Source organism: Gymnogyps californianus, chromosome 1 (assembly GCF_018139145.2).
Source record: "Gymnogyps californianus isolate 813 chromosome 1, ASM1813914v2, whole genome shotgun sequence".
Classification (NCBI taxonomy): domain Eukaryota; kingdom Metazoa; phylum Chordata; class Aves; order Accipitriformes; family Cathartidae; genus Gymnogyps; species Gymnogyps californianus.
In genome coordinates this window covers 65,487,254-65,508,219 of record NC_059471.1, presented here as the reverse complement: position 1 = coordinate 65,508,219, position 20,966 = coordinate 65,487,254, and the positions used below count along the sequence as shown (strand labels likewise).

At 48.8% G+C, this 20,966-nt stretch overlaps 1 protein-coding gene across 4 annotated transcripts in view; it reads right to left on the bottom strand.

Annotated features, from left to right (window-relative positions):
* ARHGEF7 (Rho guanine nucleotide exchange factor 7) overlaps positions 1-19,962 on the bottom strand; it is a 129,528-nt gene extending 109,566 nt beyond the window's left edge. For 3 of the 4 annotated variants that reach the window (XM_050891308.1, XM_050891318.1, XM_050891336.1), the window contains exons 1-2: positions 19,798-19,962; positions 4,683-4,769 (exon numbers count right to left, since the gene is read on the bottom strand). In XM_050891308.1, the coding sequence (XP_050747265.1) occupies positions 4,683-4,769; positions 19,798-19,962 (252 nt within the window). The remainder of the gene's footprint in view (positions 1-4,682; positions 4,770-19,797) is intronic. The other variant, XM_050891327.1, reaches the window with a different exon arrangement.
* Between the last annotated feature and the right edge of the window lie 1,004 nt (positions 19,963-20,966).

The window sequence follows — 20,966 nt, the reverse complement described above, 5'->3', positions numbered from 1 at the left end:
CAAGCAGCTCTGGTCAAAGAATGAGGAAAGACTGCATTATATTCAGGAAGCTGAAATTCCTTTGAAAGAGAACAAAACTGGAGTAACACGACACAGGTACAAGATAATCATTACAGCAAAACTTACTAGGGCTCAGATAGGAACAAATGCTCCATGACCATCACCTTTTCATTTTTGTCTCTTTTATACAGTATCTTCCACAGAAGTCTGGTACCTGCAGTGAGTTCCATCTCAATTATACATATCCACCCATACTCTTCAAGAAGAGTCCACTATGTACAACAACTGTCTAGGACCCTGTTTTGAAAAGTAGGTCATTATTCTCAGAAGGGAGTACAGTTAAATGTCTTCCCACCCAAAGATAAAATTGTGGAGGAAAACAGGCTTTAAAACAAAAATGGCAATAGCAGAATGTGCTGGTTTGGGCTGGGATAGAGTTAATTTTCTTCATAGTAGCTAGTGTGGGGCTATGTTTTGGATTTGTGCTGAAAACAGTGTTGATGATAATACAGGGATGTTTTAGTTATTGCTGAGCAGTGCTTACACAGAGTCAAGGCCTTTTCTGCTTCTCACACCACCCCACCAGTGAGTAGGCTGGGGGTGCACAAGAAGTTGGGAGGGGACACAGCCGGGACAGCTGACCCCAACTGACCAAAGGGATATTCCATACCATATGATGTCACGCTCAGCATATAAAGCTGGGGAAAGAAGGAAGGGGGGGAACGTTCGGAGTGATGGCATCTGTCTTCCCAAGTAACCGTTACGTGTGATGGAGCCCTGCTTTCCTGGAGATGGCTGAACACCTGCCTGCTGATGGGAAGTGGTGAATGAATTCCTTATTTTGCTTTGCTTGCGTGCATGGCTTTTGCTTTATTTATTAAACTGTCTTTATCTCAACCCATGAGTTTTCTCACTTTTACCCTTCTGATTCTCTCCCCCATCATGCCGGAGGGGAGCGAGTGAGCGGCTGTGTGGTGCTTCATTGCCAGCTGGGGTTAAACCACGACAGCAGTGTATAGCAAATATCCTCTGCCTAAGGAAAAAGTGCACAGTAAGTTGTGAACTGACAATGTAGGCAGCTGTTCTACAGTCCCTTCTACCTACATACACATTCATCATGGGCAGCAAAGCTTCAAAGTCGAATAAACTATTCAACACTACAATTATTCTAAGCAAACACTAACAGTTTCTAGAAGGGAAAAACAATATGGAGTTGCAAATTCAGTCCCTGGTTGAGGTCTTAGCAACATTTTTTCATTAATAGATCTCAGCTCTTTGTATCTGCACACAAAAAACCTGTATTAAAAAAATAATTAAAAAAACAATACTTGCAGAACAGTCTTCTGGTTATTTCTTGAAACTTGCTCTGCTTTACCAACTCAGATTTCATCTTACAAAGGATTGCTGCAAGCTCCAGACTAAGTGCTCTTTTTGCTCTGGAACACTTAAACATCAAAAAATACTGGGGGGTGTGGGAGGGCAGCCACTGGTTTCCTTTGAGGAACAGCAATCCTTCTCACTAGAATTTGAAATATCCTTTCTGAATATCCTATTATCTTTCTAACAGCCCAAACTTAGCGGGAAGTAAGAGCAAAAAGATAAGAACAACTTTCAGACACCAGAACATTTCCAAACCAACAAAGTTTCTCACCTCCACCCCTTACTTTTAGGGTAGGAAGACAACAGTCATCATGTCCTCTAATAAAAGAACACCACAGAGGAAAGCATCCCAAAGAAGCCATCTACTGCTGTGCAACTTTCCATTAACCACAACAGTTTATCAAGTTCTCAAACATGCCATAACAAAGTCTCCAAAGCTGGAACTGTACAGACCTCCAGAGCAAGGCAAGGAGCTCTGACACAGTTCCGTAAAAATACAATTCTACTACTTCCAAGACTAGTTCAGATCTGGCAGCAAAAAGTGCTTGTGCAATGCCAAACCTAGGCTAACCAAACCAGTACTGTGTTTTTACCAAACTCACAAAATTACATACAGAGAAATCACCTGATCCAACTACATATAACTCAGATTCAATGTCGGGCTCAAGTGCACCCCTTGTAGAGCCATGCAAAACTCCACATTGTGGAATACTTGTTAGGAAAAGCACCGCATTAGTGCACAGAACAGGGTCACATCTCCCCACACCACTCTAGAGCTTCCTCTGATACCTGTATTACCCAAATATTTCTACTATTTAAGGTATCGCATACACATCCACCACTTTGTCAAATATTTGTACTCACCATTAACTCTTTATTAGCTAATCTGCCCTCTCTGAAAATATCCCCTTCACCGCTTCCAGAGATGCTCTTCAAACTCTTTGCTCAATGCAATCTCTAAACCTGATCACAACTAAGGAAGCATTACATAGACGCTGCACAGAGGAGCTATGGCATCTCCCCAGTTCCCACAGCGAGGAAGGCAGAGATCCACAAGGGCTGACTCACACCTTGTTAAAGGAGACAGGAGAAAGAGCCCAGGATTAGCGGACGGTCGAGGTGCCCCTGCCAGCTACTCACTGGTTGAATCCAGGTTGCATTTCCTCTCATTTCTGGCCGCAGCTAGGGGGTTGGAAAAATTAATGAGAAAACAACAGGGAACGGCCAACGTACAAGCTGTAAATACGCACACAAGAGGCTCCATAAGCCCAAGCGTTTGTGCTCCTTCCTGCCAGCCTCTCAACTCTTCTGGTAGCTTGGGAGTAATTCCTGTTCCAACATGCTGAGCTGGAAGCTACTGCAGCCAGTTACCTCCACGTAAGAGAGGAGTTTCCGGCAATCTTGCTGAGAAGCCCCTGAGGCCAGGTTAACAATTTGACTATGCCCAAAGATATTCAGGCTCTGAGAGTTAAGACCAAAATTATCTTTTCTTTTAATCATTTTTCTTCACTTTCTTGTCACTCTGAGGAAAAGAGCTGACAAAAGCTTTCTGCAACTACAAAAGAGAGACCAAACTGCAACACTGTGACTATTCCCAGCCTGTCACAATTGAAAAAAATTCAAGTTTAGTGACAGCCCTGCTGCAGGAAGTAAAGGGGGGGGGGGAGGTATTAATGGTATTTTTTTTCCCCCTTTTGCTTTAACATTTGCAATACTCAATTTATTTCTGAATTGAGATTTGAAGTGCCTCCCTCCCCAACTCTCTCTAGCTCATGCATGTCTACTACTGGAATTTTCAATCAGCTCTCGCACATAAATGTTCAAAACATGAAAAACTTACTGCAGCCCTAGAAAAGACAAATGGAAAGACAGCTGCTTTAAGGCAAAACAGAATGCCTGAGATAACACAAAGTTTACCCCAGTACCTGGTTTCTGAATATTTTAGAACTTAATTTGGTTTTTGTCTCCCAACAAATCCTAGAAGAGTCTCTATTTATTGGGGGGGGGGGGGCAGGGAAGAGATAGGCAGGTAAGAATGTAACATCTTATTTCACAAGGAACAGCACTAAAAGCTGTCTTAATTTCCGTCTTACCCCATGACAGAACCTAAGATTAAATGCAAGTCCTGTAAGTATCATTAATTTCACTAATGATACTTCACTGTTTAGAGGCCTCAGGAAAGCAATCAGAGTCTTTTTAATGGTATTCTGTTACTGCCTGGCAAAATTACAGGCAGGACCAGAGGTACTGTAAGAACCTGAGAACTAATTAAGGCAACACTTCACTAATTTAAGTTCAGAAGCACTAGAAACCATTTCTTCCACCCAAAAAATGCCTCTAAGATTTGAAATTACAATACCCCTCACTTTCCAACGCAGAGAAGTTGCAACCTGTTTTTAATCGCATCAGTTCCTTCCCACGCACACACATCAAGTAAACTCGACAGCAGCATGTACTTGCTACAGCTAAATATACTGGTAATATATAACTACCTAATTTGCAACCCTGTGAACGCATGTTTGGAAAAGATGGCAGTTCGCTGGGCTTTTATGTAACGTAAATTTGAACGGAAGAAACACCACCTACCATTTTCTTTAATTAGTATTTCATTTGGCTGTTACCAACTTCATTTCTGTAAGCCAATTCTGGCGTATCAGAAGCGGTTTCACAAGCAAATCAGACACAATTTATCCGTTTATTACCAAGAATCCACTTGAACAGAAGACCAAAGGTTTTACCTGCAATGGAGGCGGACGAACACCCCACCCCCTTCCCCCGCCCTGGCACACGGAGCCCCGGCAGCATCTCCCCGCTTTACACTGACAGAGGGACGGGGCGCACCCTCCCCTCGGCGCTCGGTAAGGAGAAGCGAGGCCCTTCCGTGCCCTTTCCACGCGGCACAGCACATTTTACACTCACGCCGCCGGTTAGGCAAGCCATCCCGCGGCGATGGAGGCCCCGGCCGGGGCGCAGCCGCAGCCGCCACCGAGACCCATCGGGCAGCGGAGAGGCCGCGGAGGCAGCCCCAGGCGGGCACCGGAGGCTTCCCCCGCCACCCCCCGGGCCCGCAGCCAGGGGAGGGGCGGCCGCCACCATCTTGTCAGCCGCCCGCCACCGGTCGCCCCCGCGTCCCCGAGCACAAAGGGAGGGCAGCGCCGCCTCCCGCGGCGCTGGAGGGGGGGGGGGGGGGTTGCAGAGGGAGGCAGAGAAACCCCCCCACCCCCGGGGATCGAGCCGGGCACCCCCAGTCCGACCACCCCTCCCGACCCCGCCCGGCGCTGCCCGCCCCCGCTCCGACTCACCTCCAGGCGGAGGGAGGCACCGCAGCCCCGCAGGAACTCGCGGATGTTGCTCAGGCACTCGCCCTCCGTCCGCGGCTCCGGGTACACCTGCAAGAGAAGAGGCGGACGGCTCAGTGCGGAGACCGGCACGGCACGGCGGCCCCCGTCCCCCGCCCCGCCGCTCCCCTCACCTCCCGCTCCCTCCGCAGGCGGCGGCGGCACCGATCGCTCCCAGTGAAGGGGTTGAACCGGGAAGTAAACACGGAGCACAGGAAATGGCGTGCGAGGGCAGGGGGCGGCGGGCAGGAGAGCGGGCAGGAGTGCCCCGGCCAAGCTCGGCTCCCGGCGGCTCTGCCGCGCCGCGGGGCGGGCGGCGAGGGGAGGGGAGGGGAGGGAGGCGCGGCCCGGCCCGGCCCTCCCCCGCCCCGCCCCGCCCGCAGCCGCAGGCCCAGCCGGGGTGGGAGCGCCCCCGGGCCTCGCCGCTTAGTATTTCTTAATTTTTATTTTTTAAATAATAATACACAGCCGCCCCGTGCCATTAAGGGTTTGGGCTGCATGGCGAGGCGAGGCGGTGCCTCGGGCCCTGGGCTGAGGGGCTGTACGAGGGGCAGCCAGGACACAGCCCCTCCTCGGGATGGCGTCCCGCCCTGCGCCGCAGTAAGAAACGATCGTGCACAGGGTAAAACGCCCACGTCGCGGGTGGGCCGTGTCGTTTGTGGGGCTTGCCAGTGCCCCCCTTGTTTTGACTTCAGTTCACCCTTAAGTATCGGGTTTCTAACAAGGAAATACATCAGAAATGCTCCAAAGAGCTCAGTGGAAAAATATCAGTACCCAGAGTTAATCATCTACCAATTCCAGGGTCCGATCTTAACGAGCTTTGTTTATCTGTAGTTTAATAAACAGCTGCGGTCTCTTCCTACCCCAGAAGAAAAGCAACTTCACGAAGAGGAAAACCTTGACTGAACTTAAGAGAAAAGAGCTTTTGGCAACGCAGCCATGTGCTCTCTGCAGCCACACTGACGCTGCCTTCAGTTCAACCTCTACCCTGAAAGCGAAGTGTAGACCTTCCACGGAAAAGCAGCCAGCCCCATGGGCTTCAGGGCTGTATAGCTTAACTTACCACAGCTTAACTCAAATTCTGTGTGCACGTAAGCCGCATTTCACAATAAATTCATTGATTTCTATGAAGTAGTTTAGCAAACAACGCATTGCCCAAACTGACAAGTAAGCAGACCTGCAGCCCTGGACACGTTCTTTTGGAAGGGGAAAGCCTAGCACAGAATTGCACTGCAAGTCGCTGGAAGCTAACGTGGCAACCCGCAGCATCGTGTCCTTTCATTATGCATTACAGTCGGAAGGAAGGTTTGTTAAATGTACACGTATGTCAAGGCTACATAAACTCGCAACCATAATCCATCTCCATAGCATTGGGAACTTCACATAGGGTTCACGCCAAACACTGCATGAAGCTGAAACCAAGGTAGTGCCTTCCCATATGTTTATATGGTATCAAAGATATCTCTGACCCTGTGATACCACAAAAATTAACAAATACAACAGCATGACAGGGTGAACCTGGTACGAAGACATTTAAAACACAAGTCACTATCATTTTCTAAACACAAAATTCAGGTGACTTTTAAATGAAAGCCACTATTTTGTAATACAAGGGATTTGGTAGCGATATGAGTTGAAGAATTTTCCTTTCCTCAAGCAAGCGCACACACATGCCCCAAACTCCTCAAATTGTTTGGTACTATGATAAACCGCTGTGAGTTAAGAATAACCCTTTTACTACACAAAAACGTAAAGGAAACGCCAAAGAAGTCCTACATGGGTACAACAGCCCGAAAGATGATCTCAGTAAATTTTGGAAAGGATACAAGCAGTGAGAGAACCCTCCTGGAAACGTCAAGAGCTTCATCCCTCTTGCATTGTTTTTGCTGGTTTCACATTCATTGCTTGTTATACTTTTTGATTACTCTAATTTACTTAATTCTAGTAAGAAATCTCAAGCTTAGTCAATCATACCAACATCCCTTGTTAGAAAGGGTTCCTGAGAATCCCATTAGTATTTCCATGTTGATGCTTCTAGTATGCTCCCTTCTCCATATTCCAAATACTTACACAATAATAATATAGTTGTAATTTATAACTTTTTTCTTAAATTATTTGCATAATAACTGGTTTTGATCTCCCTTTATAGGTCAGACTTCCTCATCTCTTTCTTGCACCCACAATTTTCTTGGTTGCTTCTACTTCATCAAGGCCTCTTTTCATTCTGAGAAACCTTAAAATTATTTCTACTCCCCAAACAAGAATAACCTCTAACAAGAAATCACGTTAAATCTAGATTTCTCTTAAAAGAAACAAACATCTTGTCTCATAACATAATCTACATTAAGACTCCTTATTCCCAAAGTCCCCACACGTTAAGCACAGAACTCAGTAATTGTAAGAAACCCAGATATAGGTACTACTACCTCATAAGAGACTGCACATACCTCATAAGACTGCACAATACCTGGAAATAGGCCCAAAAAAGGGGGTAAGGAGGGACATCTGATTAGAGGACAGCAAAAACATCCAATGAAAGAAACAACAAGCAAAGAAAACCCAGACCCTGCAAATTGTCCTCTTTCAGGACTGGAAGTTTAAAATACATGCCAAGTATAGGTCTGTGAGACTTCAGCCCTACCAGCACTCTAACGCATGTTTCCAGTTAAAAATCATCTTCCTTCAAAAGTATAAAATAAGTTACAGTAAATCTTTAGAAATGCCATTTCTTCTCTCACAAAACAAGGAAAAAGACTTCAGGGGCGATGCGAGAAGCAAGCTATGTTTTCTCAGCTCTGTTGGCTACAGTGGCGTTTTTATCCAACAGGAGACAGAAGCATAGGGGTAACGCATCTAAAAATATCTTAGCATTTGTATCCTGCTAGAAATTTAAAGTGTTAATGATCCCATAAAAAGAAGCACACACGTTATTTACCTGGGAAATCGTAATGTGATTCTGGCAACCTTCTCCTACAGATGGCTGCAAAACACAGTGAGGGACCTGAGTGACAAACTTGGCCCCCCTGACAGAATCTCGAAGTGCAACTATGTGGGCCAAGCCTGTGTTAAAATCACACTTACGGTATACGACATCCCTTACATACAGTTATAGGAAGGTCAGGAGAGTGACCTCGCTCTCATAGATCACATTTATAGCCTCACAGACGATTCAAAATGTAACAGAACATAAATGCAAGCAGACCACAAATGCTTACCAAAGATCTTACCAAAGATGGCAAATACATTCAGAGAGAAAGAATAAACAAAATAAAATTAAAGTAGAGTCATACTCCAAAATTACTTAGCTTAATAAAAAGTAGATTGCGTGTACATAAAGCCAATGAAATAAAGAGGTTACATATTTTCCCCTACAGTATTTGCTTCATCCTCTTGCTTTCATAGACCAACACCATTAGTTCATTAATAGGGGCTGTCGTCTTCTTATATGTCTATACAACTCCTAGTACAAAGAGGCCTCAGTGTCCAACTGGAACCTCTATGTGCTCTAGCAATACAAATAAAAAAGGCTAGTAGTAATTAGAAAAGACAGGGATTCCAGAGGGACTTGACAGATTCTTAATTAGGGACCGGGGCTCCACGGTAGAATCCAAAGAGACAAGTGGAAGGTAATACAAAGAGCAGCAACAGTTTAAACCACTTCTTCGTGGTTCAGGGACAGGTTCTGATTAAGATTTAATCTCTCAGGGAGTAGTTCTGGAAATCACAGATAAATTCAATGAGGACACTTATGTGATGCACTGCAGCTATCAAGGAGTGGAGTATATTTTCCGCCATCCAGAAAAGATGGAGAACAATGTGCGATACAAATAGATGGTACCTAGCCAAACTGAACAAAAGGGTTGTAACATTTAAGTCTATGATTTTAATCAACAACAAATGCATAAAAAATGGCAATGCAGAGACAGGCAGCATCAAGAAAAGGTATGATGGGTGGCCTTAGAAAAAATGAAAAAGGCTACCATTAGTTCATTTGGACAGGGAAAGTATATGAAGAAAATAAGAAAGGAATGTATAAAATAATGAGTTTAAAAGAAAAAAAAAACCAGTCCTTTGATTGCAATGAGTAAACACAAGAAATTAATAAAAAGTAGGAGACATCTTCAGCTACATGTATGGAAAACTAGCTGTTTACTTGCATTTACCTGATGAACCAGTTGACAAAATGGGTCAAAGGAAGAGAGGTGTATGAGGTCTTTAAATATAAACTGCAATCTGCCATGAGGGCAATAGGAAGAGATTGAATGATAGCAGAGTTACTACATGTAAGTTTAAAAAAAAAAACAAAAAAACACCACAATCATTTATCTAGCACGACATATAATACGTACAACATGGTTTACTATGTAAGAAGACTGTCTCAGTTACTAGAAAGCAGAAACTAACAGAGAACATAACAGGTAGCTGCAAACTAGTAGGCATGTCCAGCAGACACTTAAAAACATCCTGTTCAGGAGCACGGCTGCCCAAGTCTGAAATTCAAAGACTCAGCCCTGAAGTAGGAATATTAGAGGAAAATCCCATGAAGAGGGAACTCTGCACTGTAAAGAGCATCACAGAAGAATGGAGTCCCAAAGGGAGGTGTTGTAGGGATAGGGTGGACGAGGGTACTGTCCTCTGTCACAACATGCCGGACCATTTTTCCCGCACCCTGTTCATCCTGCCTGGAGCCTTTTACACCATATCCACCTCGCAGCAGGAAACAGTTTTCTATCCAGGTTTCAGAACGCCTTGTACACACAGAGCATTACTGCAATCTAATCAGTAAATAAATGAACAATGCAGCAAAGCTAATGAAAGGGTCCTATTGATCACATTCGGTCCCACAGCAGCTGTGTTTTGCGTCCAGCCCCTTTGAGTGGCTGAGGCACAACATCAAGGGCAACTGATCTTCCAATGGAGCACAGTGGCACAGAGGCAAACACCTCCTGCACAAGCGCTACAGGCTGGGGTTTGTCACCAGGGTTTGTGTTCAGGGATAAAAATGAGATTCAGAAAAATCACGAGGAGGAAACCAGGCCATTCTCACACTAACCTGGGCTGTGACAGTGCAGGTGATTCACTGTCCAGCAACTCCTGCAGGTTCCTTCCCTCCCCACTGCTCCTAGCTGCGTTACCTCCTGCCTGCTCCTGCTCCCGTGACCAGCAGGGCCCATCCCTTGGGGCATTCAGGTTTCCTGCTCTGTCCTCTGTCCCAGCACACCCGCCCTTACAAATTGCCCCCAGCAGGGATGGAAAAGAAAGACTGGCATCACAGCGACGTCCTCTGTAGCTACGCGGGAGGACATTGTCTGCTTGAGGAAGCATCCATTGCTAGGAACCGACAGCAGATGCGGCGCTCCCTCTGTAATCAGTGAACAGAGCTGGGCTCAGAGGACTGCGGATGGAGGCCCACACTCCTCCCAGGACAGCAGGAGTCACGGCTGCACTTTAAAGGGTCGCATCTTCCACGTCTGTAAGTGAGGAGCACTGTGCAGTAGAGCCCAACCACTGCATGGATCGCATATCTTGCTGGTGGCATTAGGTGACATTAGCAGGATGCTATAATTAAACTAAAAACACAGATCAAGATTCTCAGCAAGGCGCAGTTGTGTTTTAAAATTAGGTGTCTTGAAGGAGCACCAGATCTTACCACGATACTGTTTCTGCAGTACTGTAGCTCTTTAGTACTGACTTCTCCCAACCTATAAAACCTGCTGCCCACAAACTTTTCAATAATAAGCCACGCAGCAGTTACTGTGTGCTAGACACCTGTATTTTGGCATGAGGAAATCCATGCTCTGAAAATGCAGCAGCAGGCAGTCAGCCAGCATGGATAGTAAGAGCTAGATCCAGTAAAAGACTGAAGCTCCTACAAGCCATGCACTAAGGTGCCCAAAATTTTAAATTTCCAGGGTTCACCCAAGAATTCACCTAGGCTCTGCACACAGCACAAAGGGGAAGGCAGGTGCCTTAAAATATGCCCTAAAATTCTTATATGCTGAGGATACCCAGCCTTGAATTTAACCAAGAGCTAAGACACAGCAGAAGGCAAAAGCAAGAGTGCAGCTATGTTCTTGACCCCATCCAGGACTTTAACACAGTGAGCCTTCATCTGCTTAGCGTCCCAAACTCCAGTCATCTCCTGGACTTACAAGAGTCCTTTGAGTGGCCTTTGGAAGAACTCAACAGTGCATCCTCTCTAAGAAGTGACAGGTGCCCACTTTTTATGAAATAACTTAGCATGGAGGTTCCCAAACCTCTTGCCCTTGGACACCACTATTAGTGAGAGCCACTGCAGCAGCTCTTAGATCCCACTGCTTTGCTCCACAGCCATCAGCACGGCTAAATCCCACATCTGACGCTCCTCTGCTGCACATGCTACATCATCACACCAGTCCCTGTACTCCATCCTTCCATCTGTCCCACCTCAGACCACACACCACCACCTTCCAAATGAGCAACTCTAATCCCACATTTAGCCCTACTCTTCTACCATACCACCTTATCCCACCATCCTTCCTTTACTGTCCAATGGGCCACACCAACTCATCAGCCCCAGCTCCCTGCTCCCTCAACTTCCACCCTGCTATGGCACCTGGAACCAGGAGCACTTTGGTTGACTGAAGAGTCCTCCAGCTCTTCGAGTTCTTCCCCTGCACACGTTCAGAAATGCTCGTCTGCTTGACCAGCCTTCATTAACAGTGACCTACATTCAAACACACTGATGTTCTGCTTTAGCTGCTTCGGTCCCTTATTGGAAATAGCCCGCAAAAACTAAGTTCAGCTAAGCTTGCAAAGGAAATTTACAGTTTGGTTAAAATGCCAGCCGGGTCTGTGACAGCCTTGATAAACTGGTTCTTTGAGTCTTACGCAACAACTAGAGTCACTTTTTTTTCTTTAATCTGCCCTGCGAAAATGATACTGTAAAACTGATACAACTGTTTGAGCTCATCCTTTCAGATTTGCACGTGTTAAACAATGTTCAGGAAAATAGTACGTTCTTTGCAGTGGAAGTACTGTACTTTTGTCACTTCCCTTGGACCCTGATCAAATTCCCATTAAAGTCTATAAACTGACTCCCAGGAGGTGGGTGTTTGACCAAGCCCTAAGATACAAACACAGTAAGTTATGGGCGCCGGGACATTCCAGACGATATTTTTGTTTTCTCAAGTTTCCATTATATTTTTATATTTCACACAAAAAACTACACTAAGATAGCATTAAGAAACTGAGAATGCCAAGCACGTAAAACTTTGCAAATACAAGACTGACAGCTGCCTTTGCAACTGCAATTACAATCCACTTGCAGGCCCACCTCCTGAACTGAACTAGGCACGAGTCCTACTGAAACACATGCACAGGAGTGTGCACGAAGAGTTTTATATATGCACATAAGAGGGTCTAGTTTCAGCTGCAGGAGTAATCTTCTTTCCAGTGTTTCCTAAATGCTGAGAACTAATACTCCTAATTCCTGTGGTTCTGCTTATTTTCTTGCTATTTTAAAGAAAAAGAGGAAATCAGCTAGCATGCAACTGTCACCAACCCCATGCAGTATCGTCAGCCTCACGCTGCGGCGCTCCAGGGGTGCCAGCATTAGGCGCCCGCACGAAGACGCGTACTTCCCTTAAGTCAGTGAGGAGAAAAAGCCCGATGAAGTGCTGCTCCAGGTATGGGCAGTGTTTGGGCAGTGCTTGGCGAGAACCTACCTAAAGAGGTTCCCCTGCGAAGGGAGGCTGGTGGGTAGGGATTTTGCACCCCTTCTAACGTAAACCCTGCAGCGCTTCCCGCGCAGCGTCGCTGTTTTGATGCAGCGCGAGCTCGGGCTTCAGGAGTCCAATCACTCAGGGTTTGTTTATACTGGGAGAGCTCTGCTGCTAGATATGCTGGCATCGCTCCTCGGTGTGGATGTAACATATGCCAGAGAGGGAATTCCTCTGCCAGTCTAACGGTACCACTTCCTCCAATGACATTAACGAAGCCAACAAAAGCACTTCTCTGTCAGCGCAGCTGCACCGGCGGGGAGGTGTATGATTTTTACTGCTTTTTCCCCCCTCTCTCTCTGTGAAAATATTCCATAGGACTACCAAAGCCCTACAGTGAAGACCCTCTCCTGGGCAAGCTGCCAACATCATCCAACAGCACATGCTGCAAAGCAGGAAAATGGAGACGTGAACGAAATGCTCCCAGACCCAAGCAGCATTTTGGGGGCTGAGAGGGAGCTCTGCCCACCAGGTGCCAAGGGTCCGTGGTGAGGAGCGGCACGATGGGAACTTCTTGCAGACGAGGCCGGCCACCTCTCCTCGACTCCGCGGTGCCGGTGGCGGGTGATGGCGGCAACAACATCGTACCGAGAGATGTGGAGAGAAGGTGGCTTTGCTCCACGCAGCGAAGTCGGGGAGAGCACGGGAGTGTCACACTGGCTGAGGATCAGGGAGTAAAGCTCAGCCAGCCAAGGTGCAAGACTGACACCGCTTCCATGCTGCCAGCTCACAGTATTTTTGCAAGACCTGTCATGCTTGAAATGCTTTAAGGCCACAGCTCTTCAAATCATAGCCACTGAGTAATGACTAATTAAAATTGTTATTTAAGAAAGATGTATTTTGAATTCCCCTCAGTGGTTCGAAGCCAGATTTTAAGTACACATATATGTATAAATACACTTATATACATATATAATTTGTAAACTTCAATTTTAAAGCCAGACTTCCAGTTTTCTAAGGCTTGAATTACAATCTTAAACATTTTCAGCTGAACAATGTAGCGCCCTCAGCCACCAGCACACAGTAGTAACCAGAGGGAGCGAGGTGGTGGCATCCCCACAGCTCTTCCTTTTCCCCACACAGACACCGCATTCGGAGGATGGTCTGGGTAGTAGGGCACCTGAGGGCTAAGGAATTCCCTTTTCTGTTGTCCATATTATGTGCAGACATAGCAAGAATGTATCTAGAAACTGTGGAAAGGACATTAACGAGAGTAAGACCAGAAAACCTACATTATCTTTCTGTATTTTCTCACAAAAACAATTTAATCACCAACAGTTTCCTTAATTGCCCCCTCTTCTCAGGGTCTGGCATGCCCTTATTTAATTCAGTCTAGACCCTTACGCATTAACAGGGTCTGATTTTCAAGGAAAAAGACAGCAAACACAGATACAAGTCCTCTGCTTCCTCAGCGCACGCAGGCAGACCGTGTTTCTCTGGATAACACCCCAGTCACCAGAATTACAGAGCCAGTGCATGGATGGGAAAAGCAAGGGCATTCTCCTTCAGTGCATCTGTGCACCCCTGCTCTCACAAAGCAATAGGAGTAACGTGACAAATGACAACGTGGCCAATGACAACTCTGTAACAGGACCGAATGATCCCATAAGAAGCTCACAGTAACACTTAGGAGAACAGCAGGTGTTCAGGAAAAAGGCACTCTAACAACTTCGCTTGGGATAACTTTCCCCTGGTGCTTGGCTCGCCCTCGCCGTGCTTCCACCCTGGAGCAACAGCATCCACATGCACGCCGGCGCTCCCCAAGCACGCAGCCATGGCAGGCACAGCTGCCCGGCGCGGATTATTCTTGCCAGAAGCACAATAATCTCCTTGGGAGGCTCTACGTAAGGACTATTGCCAGGGCGGGAGAGAGCATATGCACATTAAAATGCAGATTTTGCTTCCTGCCTCCCAGGTCTAGTCCTACGATGACCTGCTGCTGCTGCAATACCAGCGTCTGCAATACCTTCCCAACAGATTTCAGTGGGCAAAGGCAGGACAGTCCTTTGGTTCAGCCAGGCAGACCCCGATAGCCTCACTGGGGCTGCAGGGGCAGAGCCACCCTGCAGAAGAATTTCCCAAATTCAGATTGCTTAGGGGCAACCAGCATCTGGCAACTGCCAACTCAGGAGTAACCTCTGCACCACTGGCGGGATGCTCACCATGGTTCCTGAGCTCTGCCTGGGCTCCACAGTCAGCTCACAGCCAGCGTTGCACCCTCTGCAAAGGTATTGGGCTATAAAAATCACCACTTGTTATTAACTCTGGCTCCCAAACACCTTCCCTTTCTTCTTCCTTTGCAATGCTTGAAATACCACATTCAGGTCACACCTCGTCACAACAGGACAGAAGTACTTGGCTGTGATACCTCCGTGTGAAATCAGAGACAGGTGAACATAAATCTCCCTTTGCCAGAGCCATAGGTGCACACACCCATCGCAAGGACAAGGCTGGCGAGATGGCTGCCGCGCGTGGCAGCCCGAACCCTCCTTTTGGGGACTCTGACTCTCTTTCAGTGCTTGCGCTCATACAGAGCAATTCATTTGCCTTCTGAGTCACAAAGAGTTAATTTCTTCCTAAATTACAATTCAGAACGCCTCATTTAGCCAAAGACCTCCATCACTAAAAAGAGGATCATACTAATACACGAGGTATTTATAAAAAGATCCTAATCTTTGCTGCCATCAGTCCTGACGCTATCGCAATTAATAATCAAACTAATGTCGACGCCGGTGCCCAATCCTCCACAGGGAGAACGAAGTTTTCTTCCAGCCGCGCACCAAGTCTCAGCCAGCAAGAGCGCGCTGTATTTATTTTCCCGGGGCCAGCCCCACGCCGCTCCTCTCACGCCTGGGCGATGCGGGAGCAGCGAGAGGAAGCGGCTGTGTTTTGGATCAGCCTCCCACACGCAGCAGAGCAGCCTCTGGGTTGTTTAATCCTGCGCTCGGCGCAAGGGCTGGGGACGGTCTGTTCGACGGAGGGGGGCCAAGGCATGCGAGACCCAGCCGCGCACCCAGCACGCTTCCCCATCCCCTGGCTTCAAAGCGCTGAACCAGCTGCTCTCATCCCCCCCAGGAGCCCCTAACAGGAGGCGGGGGGACCACGAGGTGCCAAATGGCTGCTGCACCGCATCTCCCGATGGTCTTCCCTCTTTTCCCTGAATGGAACAAAGCTGTCCTCAAAATGATGCTTTCTGTCGAACAGCTGACCAAATACGAAAGTACAAACAAAACTTAATGGAGCGTGAAGCCTCATATGACAAGGAAAATTCCCGCTCCAGTTCTGATCTCTGTTTACAACGTCAAAAGTGGGTCAAACTGGTCTGCAATGGAGGAATCTGTTTGGAAAATTATCTCTGCGAGGAAAAGCATCTACGCGGCAGACAACTGCACTGCAATGCTTCCACGGGGATCCTCTCCCCTGCCATCAAAGTAACTCAATTTTACAGCGCAGGGTTGAAATCCTGTAACTCGAAACCATGGCTTTTCATTCAAACTACTTGAATTCAGCAATTCCGTACCTTTTAGAGCGTATCAACTGACCAGTGTGTTTCAGTACAGATCTCTGCACTTTAAAAAACTAAGACGTGGCTAGGTTTGGTCAGGGTGTTGTGGTTTTTGTTGGTTTTGTGTTGTTGGTGGTTTTTTTTTAACTGTTCTCCCTTTTGTTCTTTTCCCATGTTCAGGATAAGGTTATTGAGCAGTACCATCACACTGCCTAACCCAACTATTTTGTTTTACCCTGTCACGGTCTCTCTCAAAATGGAAAGGAATCGTAATGACGTTAAATGGAAGCCCAAAACTGAGAGAAACAGTCTGTAAGAACATTACTTTCCAAAGTATTTTCATTCAGAGTTCTTAGAATCTGGTGAATTTAGTATCTGTCCTTTGCTGTTGTTTGAGATAGAAGATGACTGTAATGTAAACAAATTTAGCCAAAACTTCCTGACAAGAAGCTCTGTACTTTATTCTGTGCAAGGATGGTACACAAATACACAGCAATCTAAAAGGAAGAACATACTAAGCAACCTTGAAACCCACCAATTTGTTTTATCGACCCAAGAAAAATCTGTTCTTTGACCTTCAAGTGCTTGATTCCTTTTATGGTCACACAACCTTTACTTGTTAAAAATCTTCTATTAATTACTCTCAGCGTACCCAGAGGCTTTAAAAAGCACAAAATGCCAAAAAATGTATTATTGCATTCCTGCACATATTGAATCCTCTTTCTAAACAGTTTTTGAAAGAAAGAAATGCATTTGTAGCATTTTCTAGAAAACATCTTTAAAAACACCAAACTGATAAACATTCCTTCTTATTTATAATTTGTAATTTTTTTTTTATGTTCTCTCTGGTTTTAGTTACTACTTTGTATTTACAGAAAAATGAGCTCTGTGAGTCTTCAAAGTGTCTGCTCATGTCAGATATTTATAGAAAGTTATGATCTCAAATGATTTTGAGAACTGAATCAGTCAACATCTGTGGGACAAACATTGTATCTTTCAGACTTCAAAAATGTCCAGTTTGAACTGGAGCCTTTCAGGACAAATAAGGAATAAAAGGACTCATATTTAAAATGCGCTCAGTATAAAAAACCATGATATAACGAACAGTAGTAGCAAAAAAGACATTGAAAAAATAACATAATACAGGGAAGGACGTAAATTTTTTATGTTTTTATTAGCAAACAAAAAAAAAGAAGAAAGTAGCATGTAAATAGCTCAGACTTATAACAGTAGCTGAGAGCATGAAAGAAGTATGTGGTACATACTCTAAGTCTACAGAAAAAGAACATTCACAAAGTTGGATGAGAAAATCAGTTCACGAGTCTCTCAGACACATCTATGAATTAGACAGTGCAATGTGAAAGGCCCACAAAAATAAGTACAGTTCCCCTGACAAAAATAAAGAGCCCCTAAAAAAAAAAAAAAATTAAAAAAAGGGTTATTTCTCCCCAGACTTCAACTAAGCCAAAGCTGGAGGAGACACACTAGGTCGGCAGAGACCTCCAGCAGCCGCCTGTCCCAGCACCCTGCTCGACGCGGGGCGAGCTCGGGGAGGCGGGAGGCTGCGAAATGCCAGCGTTCCTCCCGCCCTGGCTGCCGTCCCAGCCCGCACACCACCCGCTGCAAACCCCGCGCCACCGCACCACGAGGTCCATGAGTGGCGGGGTAGGCTGTGGGGAGCTGTGCCCCTCTGCAAACCCTCCTCTGGGTGTGGGTGCCGTGAAGGGACCCCCTGCCCGAACATCAGAGGTATTCGCTCCTCTGACGTGAAAAGAAAAAAGAGAGCCTCTCATCCACACTAATCGAGCTGTCCCTAGTTACACCATACAGAGAAAAGCACGTTAAGTTGGGAAACACTGTTCTAACGCTTATTCCTGTCATGCTCTTTTATTTATTTCAGTGTTCAGTAGAGCCCGTTTCCCAAGTTGAGTTCAGGACCCCATTTTACTAGGCTTGACATCCACACAAGGGGAAAGACTTTTTCTGCCCCAAAGCTCAGGACCCAAAGCCACAGGATTTTGGAGAGGTGCTCAGAAAGAGCACCTGGAGTGGTGCGGTGGGACGGGCTGCCGAGACCCTCCTCGGGCTTGGTGCCACTAGACAAGAGAGCCTGGGGGCAAGGAGGCACGGGCAGAGGCTGCCCGAGTGGGTGGGCGGCCAGGCGGGGGATCCCCACGCTGAGGGGGTCCCTGCCCTCAGCCCCACGTCACACGTGCCACCCCGGATGGCGGAGCAGGACATTTACCTGCTCCTGAGCTGTAGTTTACAGCCCAGCATACTGGACAGCAGCTTGCACCTCACGTACCACAGCCACAAAGCCACAGCGCCTCAGGAGCGGACACGCGTCCTCTTCGGCTCTATCACACAAACAGCTACTTCTGGGAAAATGGTGGTGGGGAAAGCTGGCGGTGACAGCGGCTTCGGCTGTCCCAGCTAGCTCCACTGGTCGCTGTGGTGGATCCCGAGTTACCCACGCTCACACCGCTGCCGACACGCTGCCCCGGCTCTCATCACTTCCATTGCCCACTGACAGCACCGCGGGCTCCTGCAGGGTTTCCACATCCCCATGCCGCCTCCTAATTTGCTTGTGAATTTCAGGGGGGCAGGAACGACCTACTGCATCCAGTAGAGTGGGACTCCAGTCCAGAGCCAGGACCTCGCTACAGTACAACACGAAACAGTAACAACCCCAGTCGGTGGCAAACTGAAGGGAGATAGCCCAGTCCAGTGCCCTACCGAGCTCAAAGCACTGGTTTTCAACTTTGTGGGTCAGCGGACTACTTGAAAAAGAGCCACAAAAAGTAACAAAAGCCCCTTGTCAGCAGGCTCCAACGTGTGGAGTGGTCTGCCAACTGCAAAAGGTGAAAAATATGGTGTTGTTTTCAAGCAAGGAGCTTTCCCATCAGCATAGCAGATGACCTTCATCAATCTTCTCTTCACCACCTCGTACTGGCTCACAAGGAAAGTTTTGCCAATACGCGGGTCGCTATGTGCGCTGCGTTGTCGAACGCCAGGTGAGATAACTGCATCGTCCCCAGTCTTGGGGCACAGTATCAAAAAATCAAACCCCTCCCCTCCAGTTGAGCTACGACAGGAATTACGTACGCACACATAACACATAAAAGTTACCTGACAGAGTACATTTTCTTCAAACGCAACGCAGCATAGAGCTGTAACGCGTTCTTTCGACCCGAAAAGAATGAGATTTTTTTCCACAGGCTACCAAGCAGTAAAAGACCCAAATAACGCTAAAACACCCTTCAAGAAAACTAAGCATCAAACATTAAGATGTCCTTCAGAGGCTGGAAGGGATGAGCTGAATCACCTCCCAAGTGAGGTGAGGCACCGACTATTCCAGCAGTTGCGTAGACAAGTTTGCAGCCGGCTCGTGGCATGCCAGAAAAGGTCCATAACCGCCCCCCCCCCCGAAAATGCTTCTTCCATGCACATCCAGGACTTCGATTTGGAGAGCGGAGCATTTTTTTTGTGTAAAACACTTGCAAAATCGTGGCCCTCAAGGGGGGAAGCCCTCTTCAGCCAGGCTGCCCGTTGCCGCTCCCCGCTTTCGCCCCGGTTCCCCCGGGCTCACGCCCGACCGGGGCTGACACCGCCCCCCCCCCCCCCCGCGCCCCGGCCCCCCCGCGCCCTTCACTCACCCCCCGGGCCCGGGGAGACCCCCCTCCCTCCCGCCCGGGCGGAGGCGGCGCGGGGGGCCCGGCGGCGGGCGAGGCCGGGTCCGGGGGCGGCGGGCCCGGCTGCACAAAGGGCGGCGGGGGGCGGCGGGGCGGGGAGGGGGGGGGAGCCGGGCACTTACTTTGTCTATGGTGCCCGGGAGCAGGCGGTCGAGCAGGCGGCAGAGCACCACCCCGTCCTTCAGGGAGGACTGGAGGAAGCCCTCGGGGTCGGAGATGGTCTTTTTGGGCGACTCCAGCACGCCCAGGGCGATCAGCCACGTAACGGTCTGCTCCGCCGAATTCATGGCGGCGGCGGCGGCGGGGCGGGGGTCGCGGCACCCCGCGCCTCGCGTGGGTTTTGTGTCTCCCCGGGCGGGGGCTTCAGGCGGAGGCCGGCGCCGCCCCCATGTGAATGCAGATGACGACGCCCCGGCCCCGCCGCCGCGGCCGCCGCCGCTACAGACACATGCAGCTGCAGTGCCGCCTCCTCCCCGCCCCCCCACCCCCCGCCGCCACCACCACCGCGGCCGCCGCCGCCGCCGCCGCCGCCCCATGACATCACTGGCAGCGGCGGCCGGCGGCCCCGCCGCGCGGGGGCAGCGCGCCCGCGGAGAGCCGCGCCACCGCTCCGCACCCCACCGCACCGACCCGCACCCGCACCCGCGAGGGGCGGGCGGCGGCTGCCCCCTAGCGGGCGGACGGCGCCTCCGCGGGCGCGCAGCGGGGCGCGGGGCGGCGGCGGCGGGAGGCCGCGCCGCAGGGAAGGAGCAGCCGGGCACCGGCCCCGGCGGCCTCCTTAGGTGGGGCGGGAGGAAAGTTGCCGGATCCCCCGGCCACTCGTTTGCTCCTCGGACAGCGCCGTCGCGCTGGGAGCAAACCCCCGCCGGCCTTTAGTGCGAGGCGAAGGGCGACTAATTCCAGACCGTCTGCCTCGGGGAGCCCCAGCAGCGGGTTCCTGGCCCCACTGATCCCATCAACGCGGTTTTTGCGTTTGCTCGCCGTTCCCTTGCGCAAGGAAGCCCGTTAGGGAGCCTCGGCCCAGCGGCCGGATCGCTGGCTCGCCCCGGCGTGCTCCAGCCCCGCCACCACGCCCGCAGCTCGCCATGTGCCTCCCCGCTGCTCCTCCGGTGAGCTCCCACCCCGATGGTCTACGGCGCTGGTTGGGAGGCCGGTGTAAATACTCAGAAGCACTGGGACGGCTAACCTGAAGTAGAGCGGTGAAAGCATTCCTGTGCTTTTTATTCTGGCAAACCCCATTCCCCAAGGCTTTGCTTGGACAGGACCCTACGTGCAATCAGTATTTTTTTGT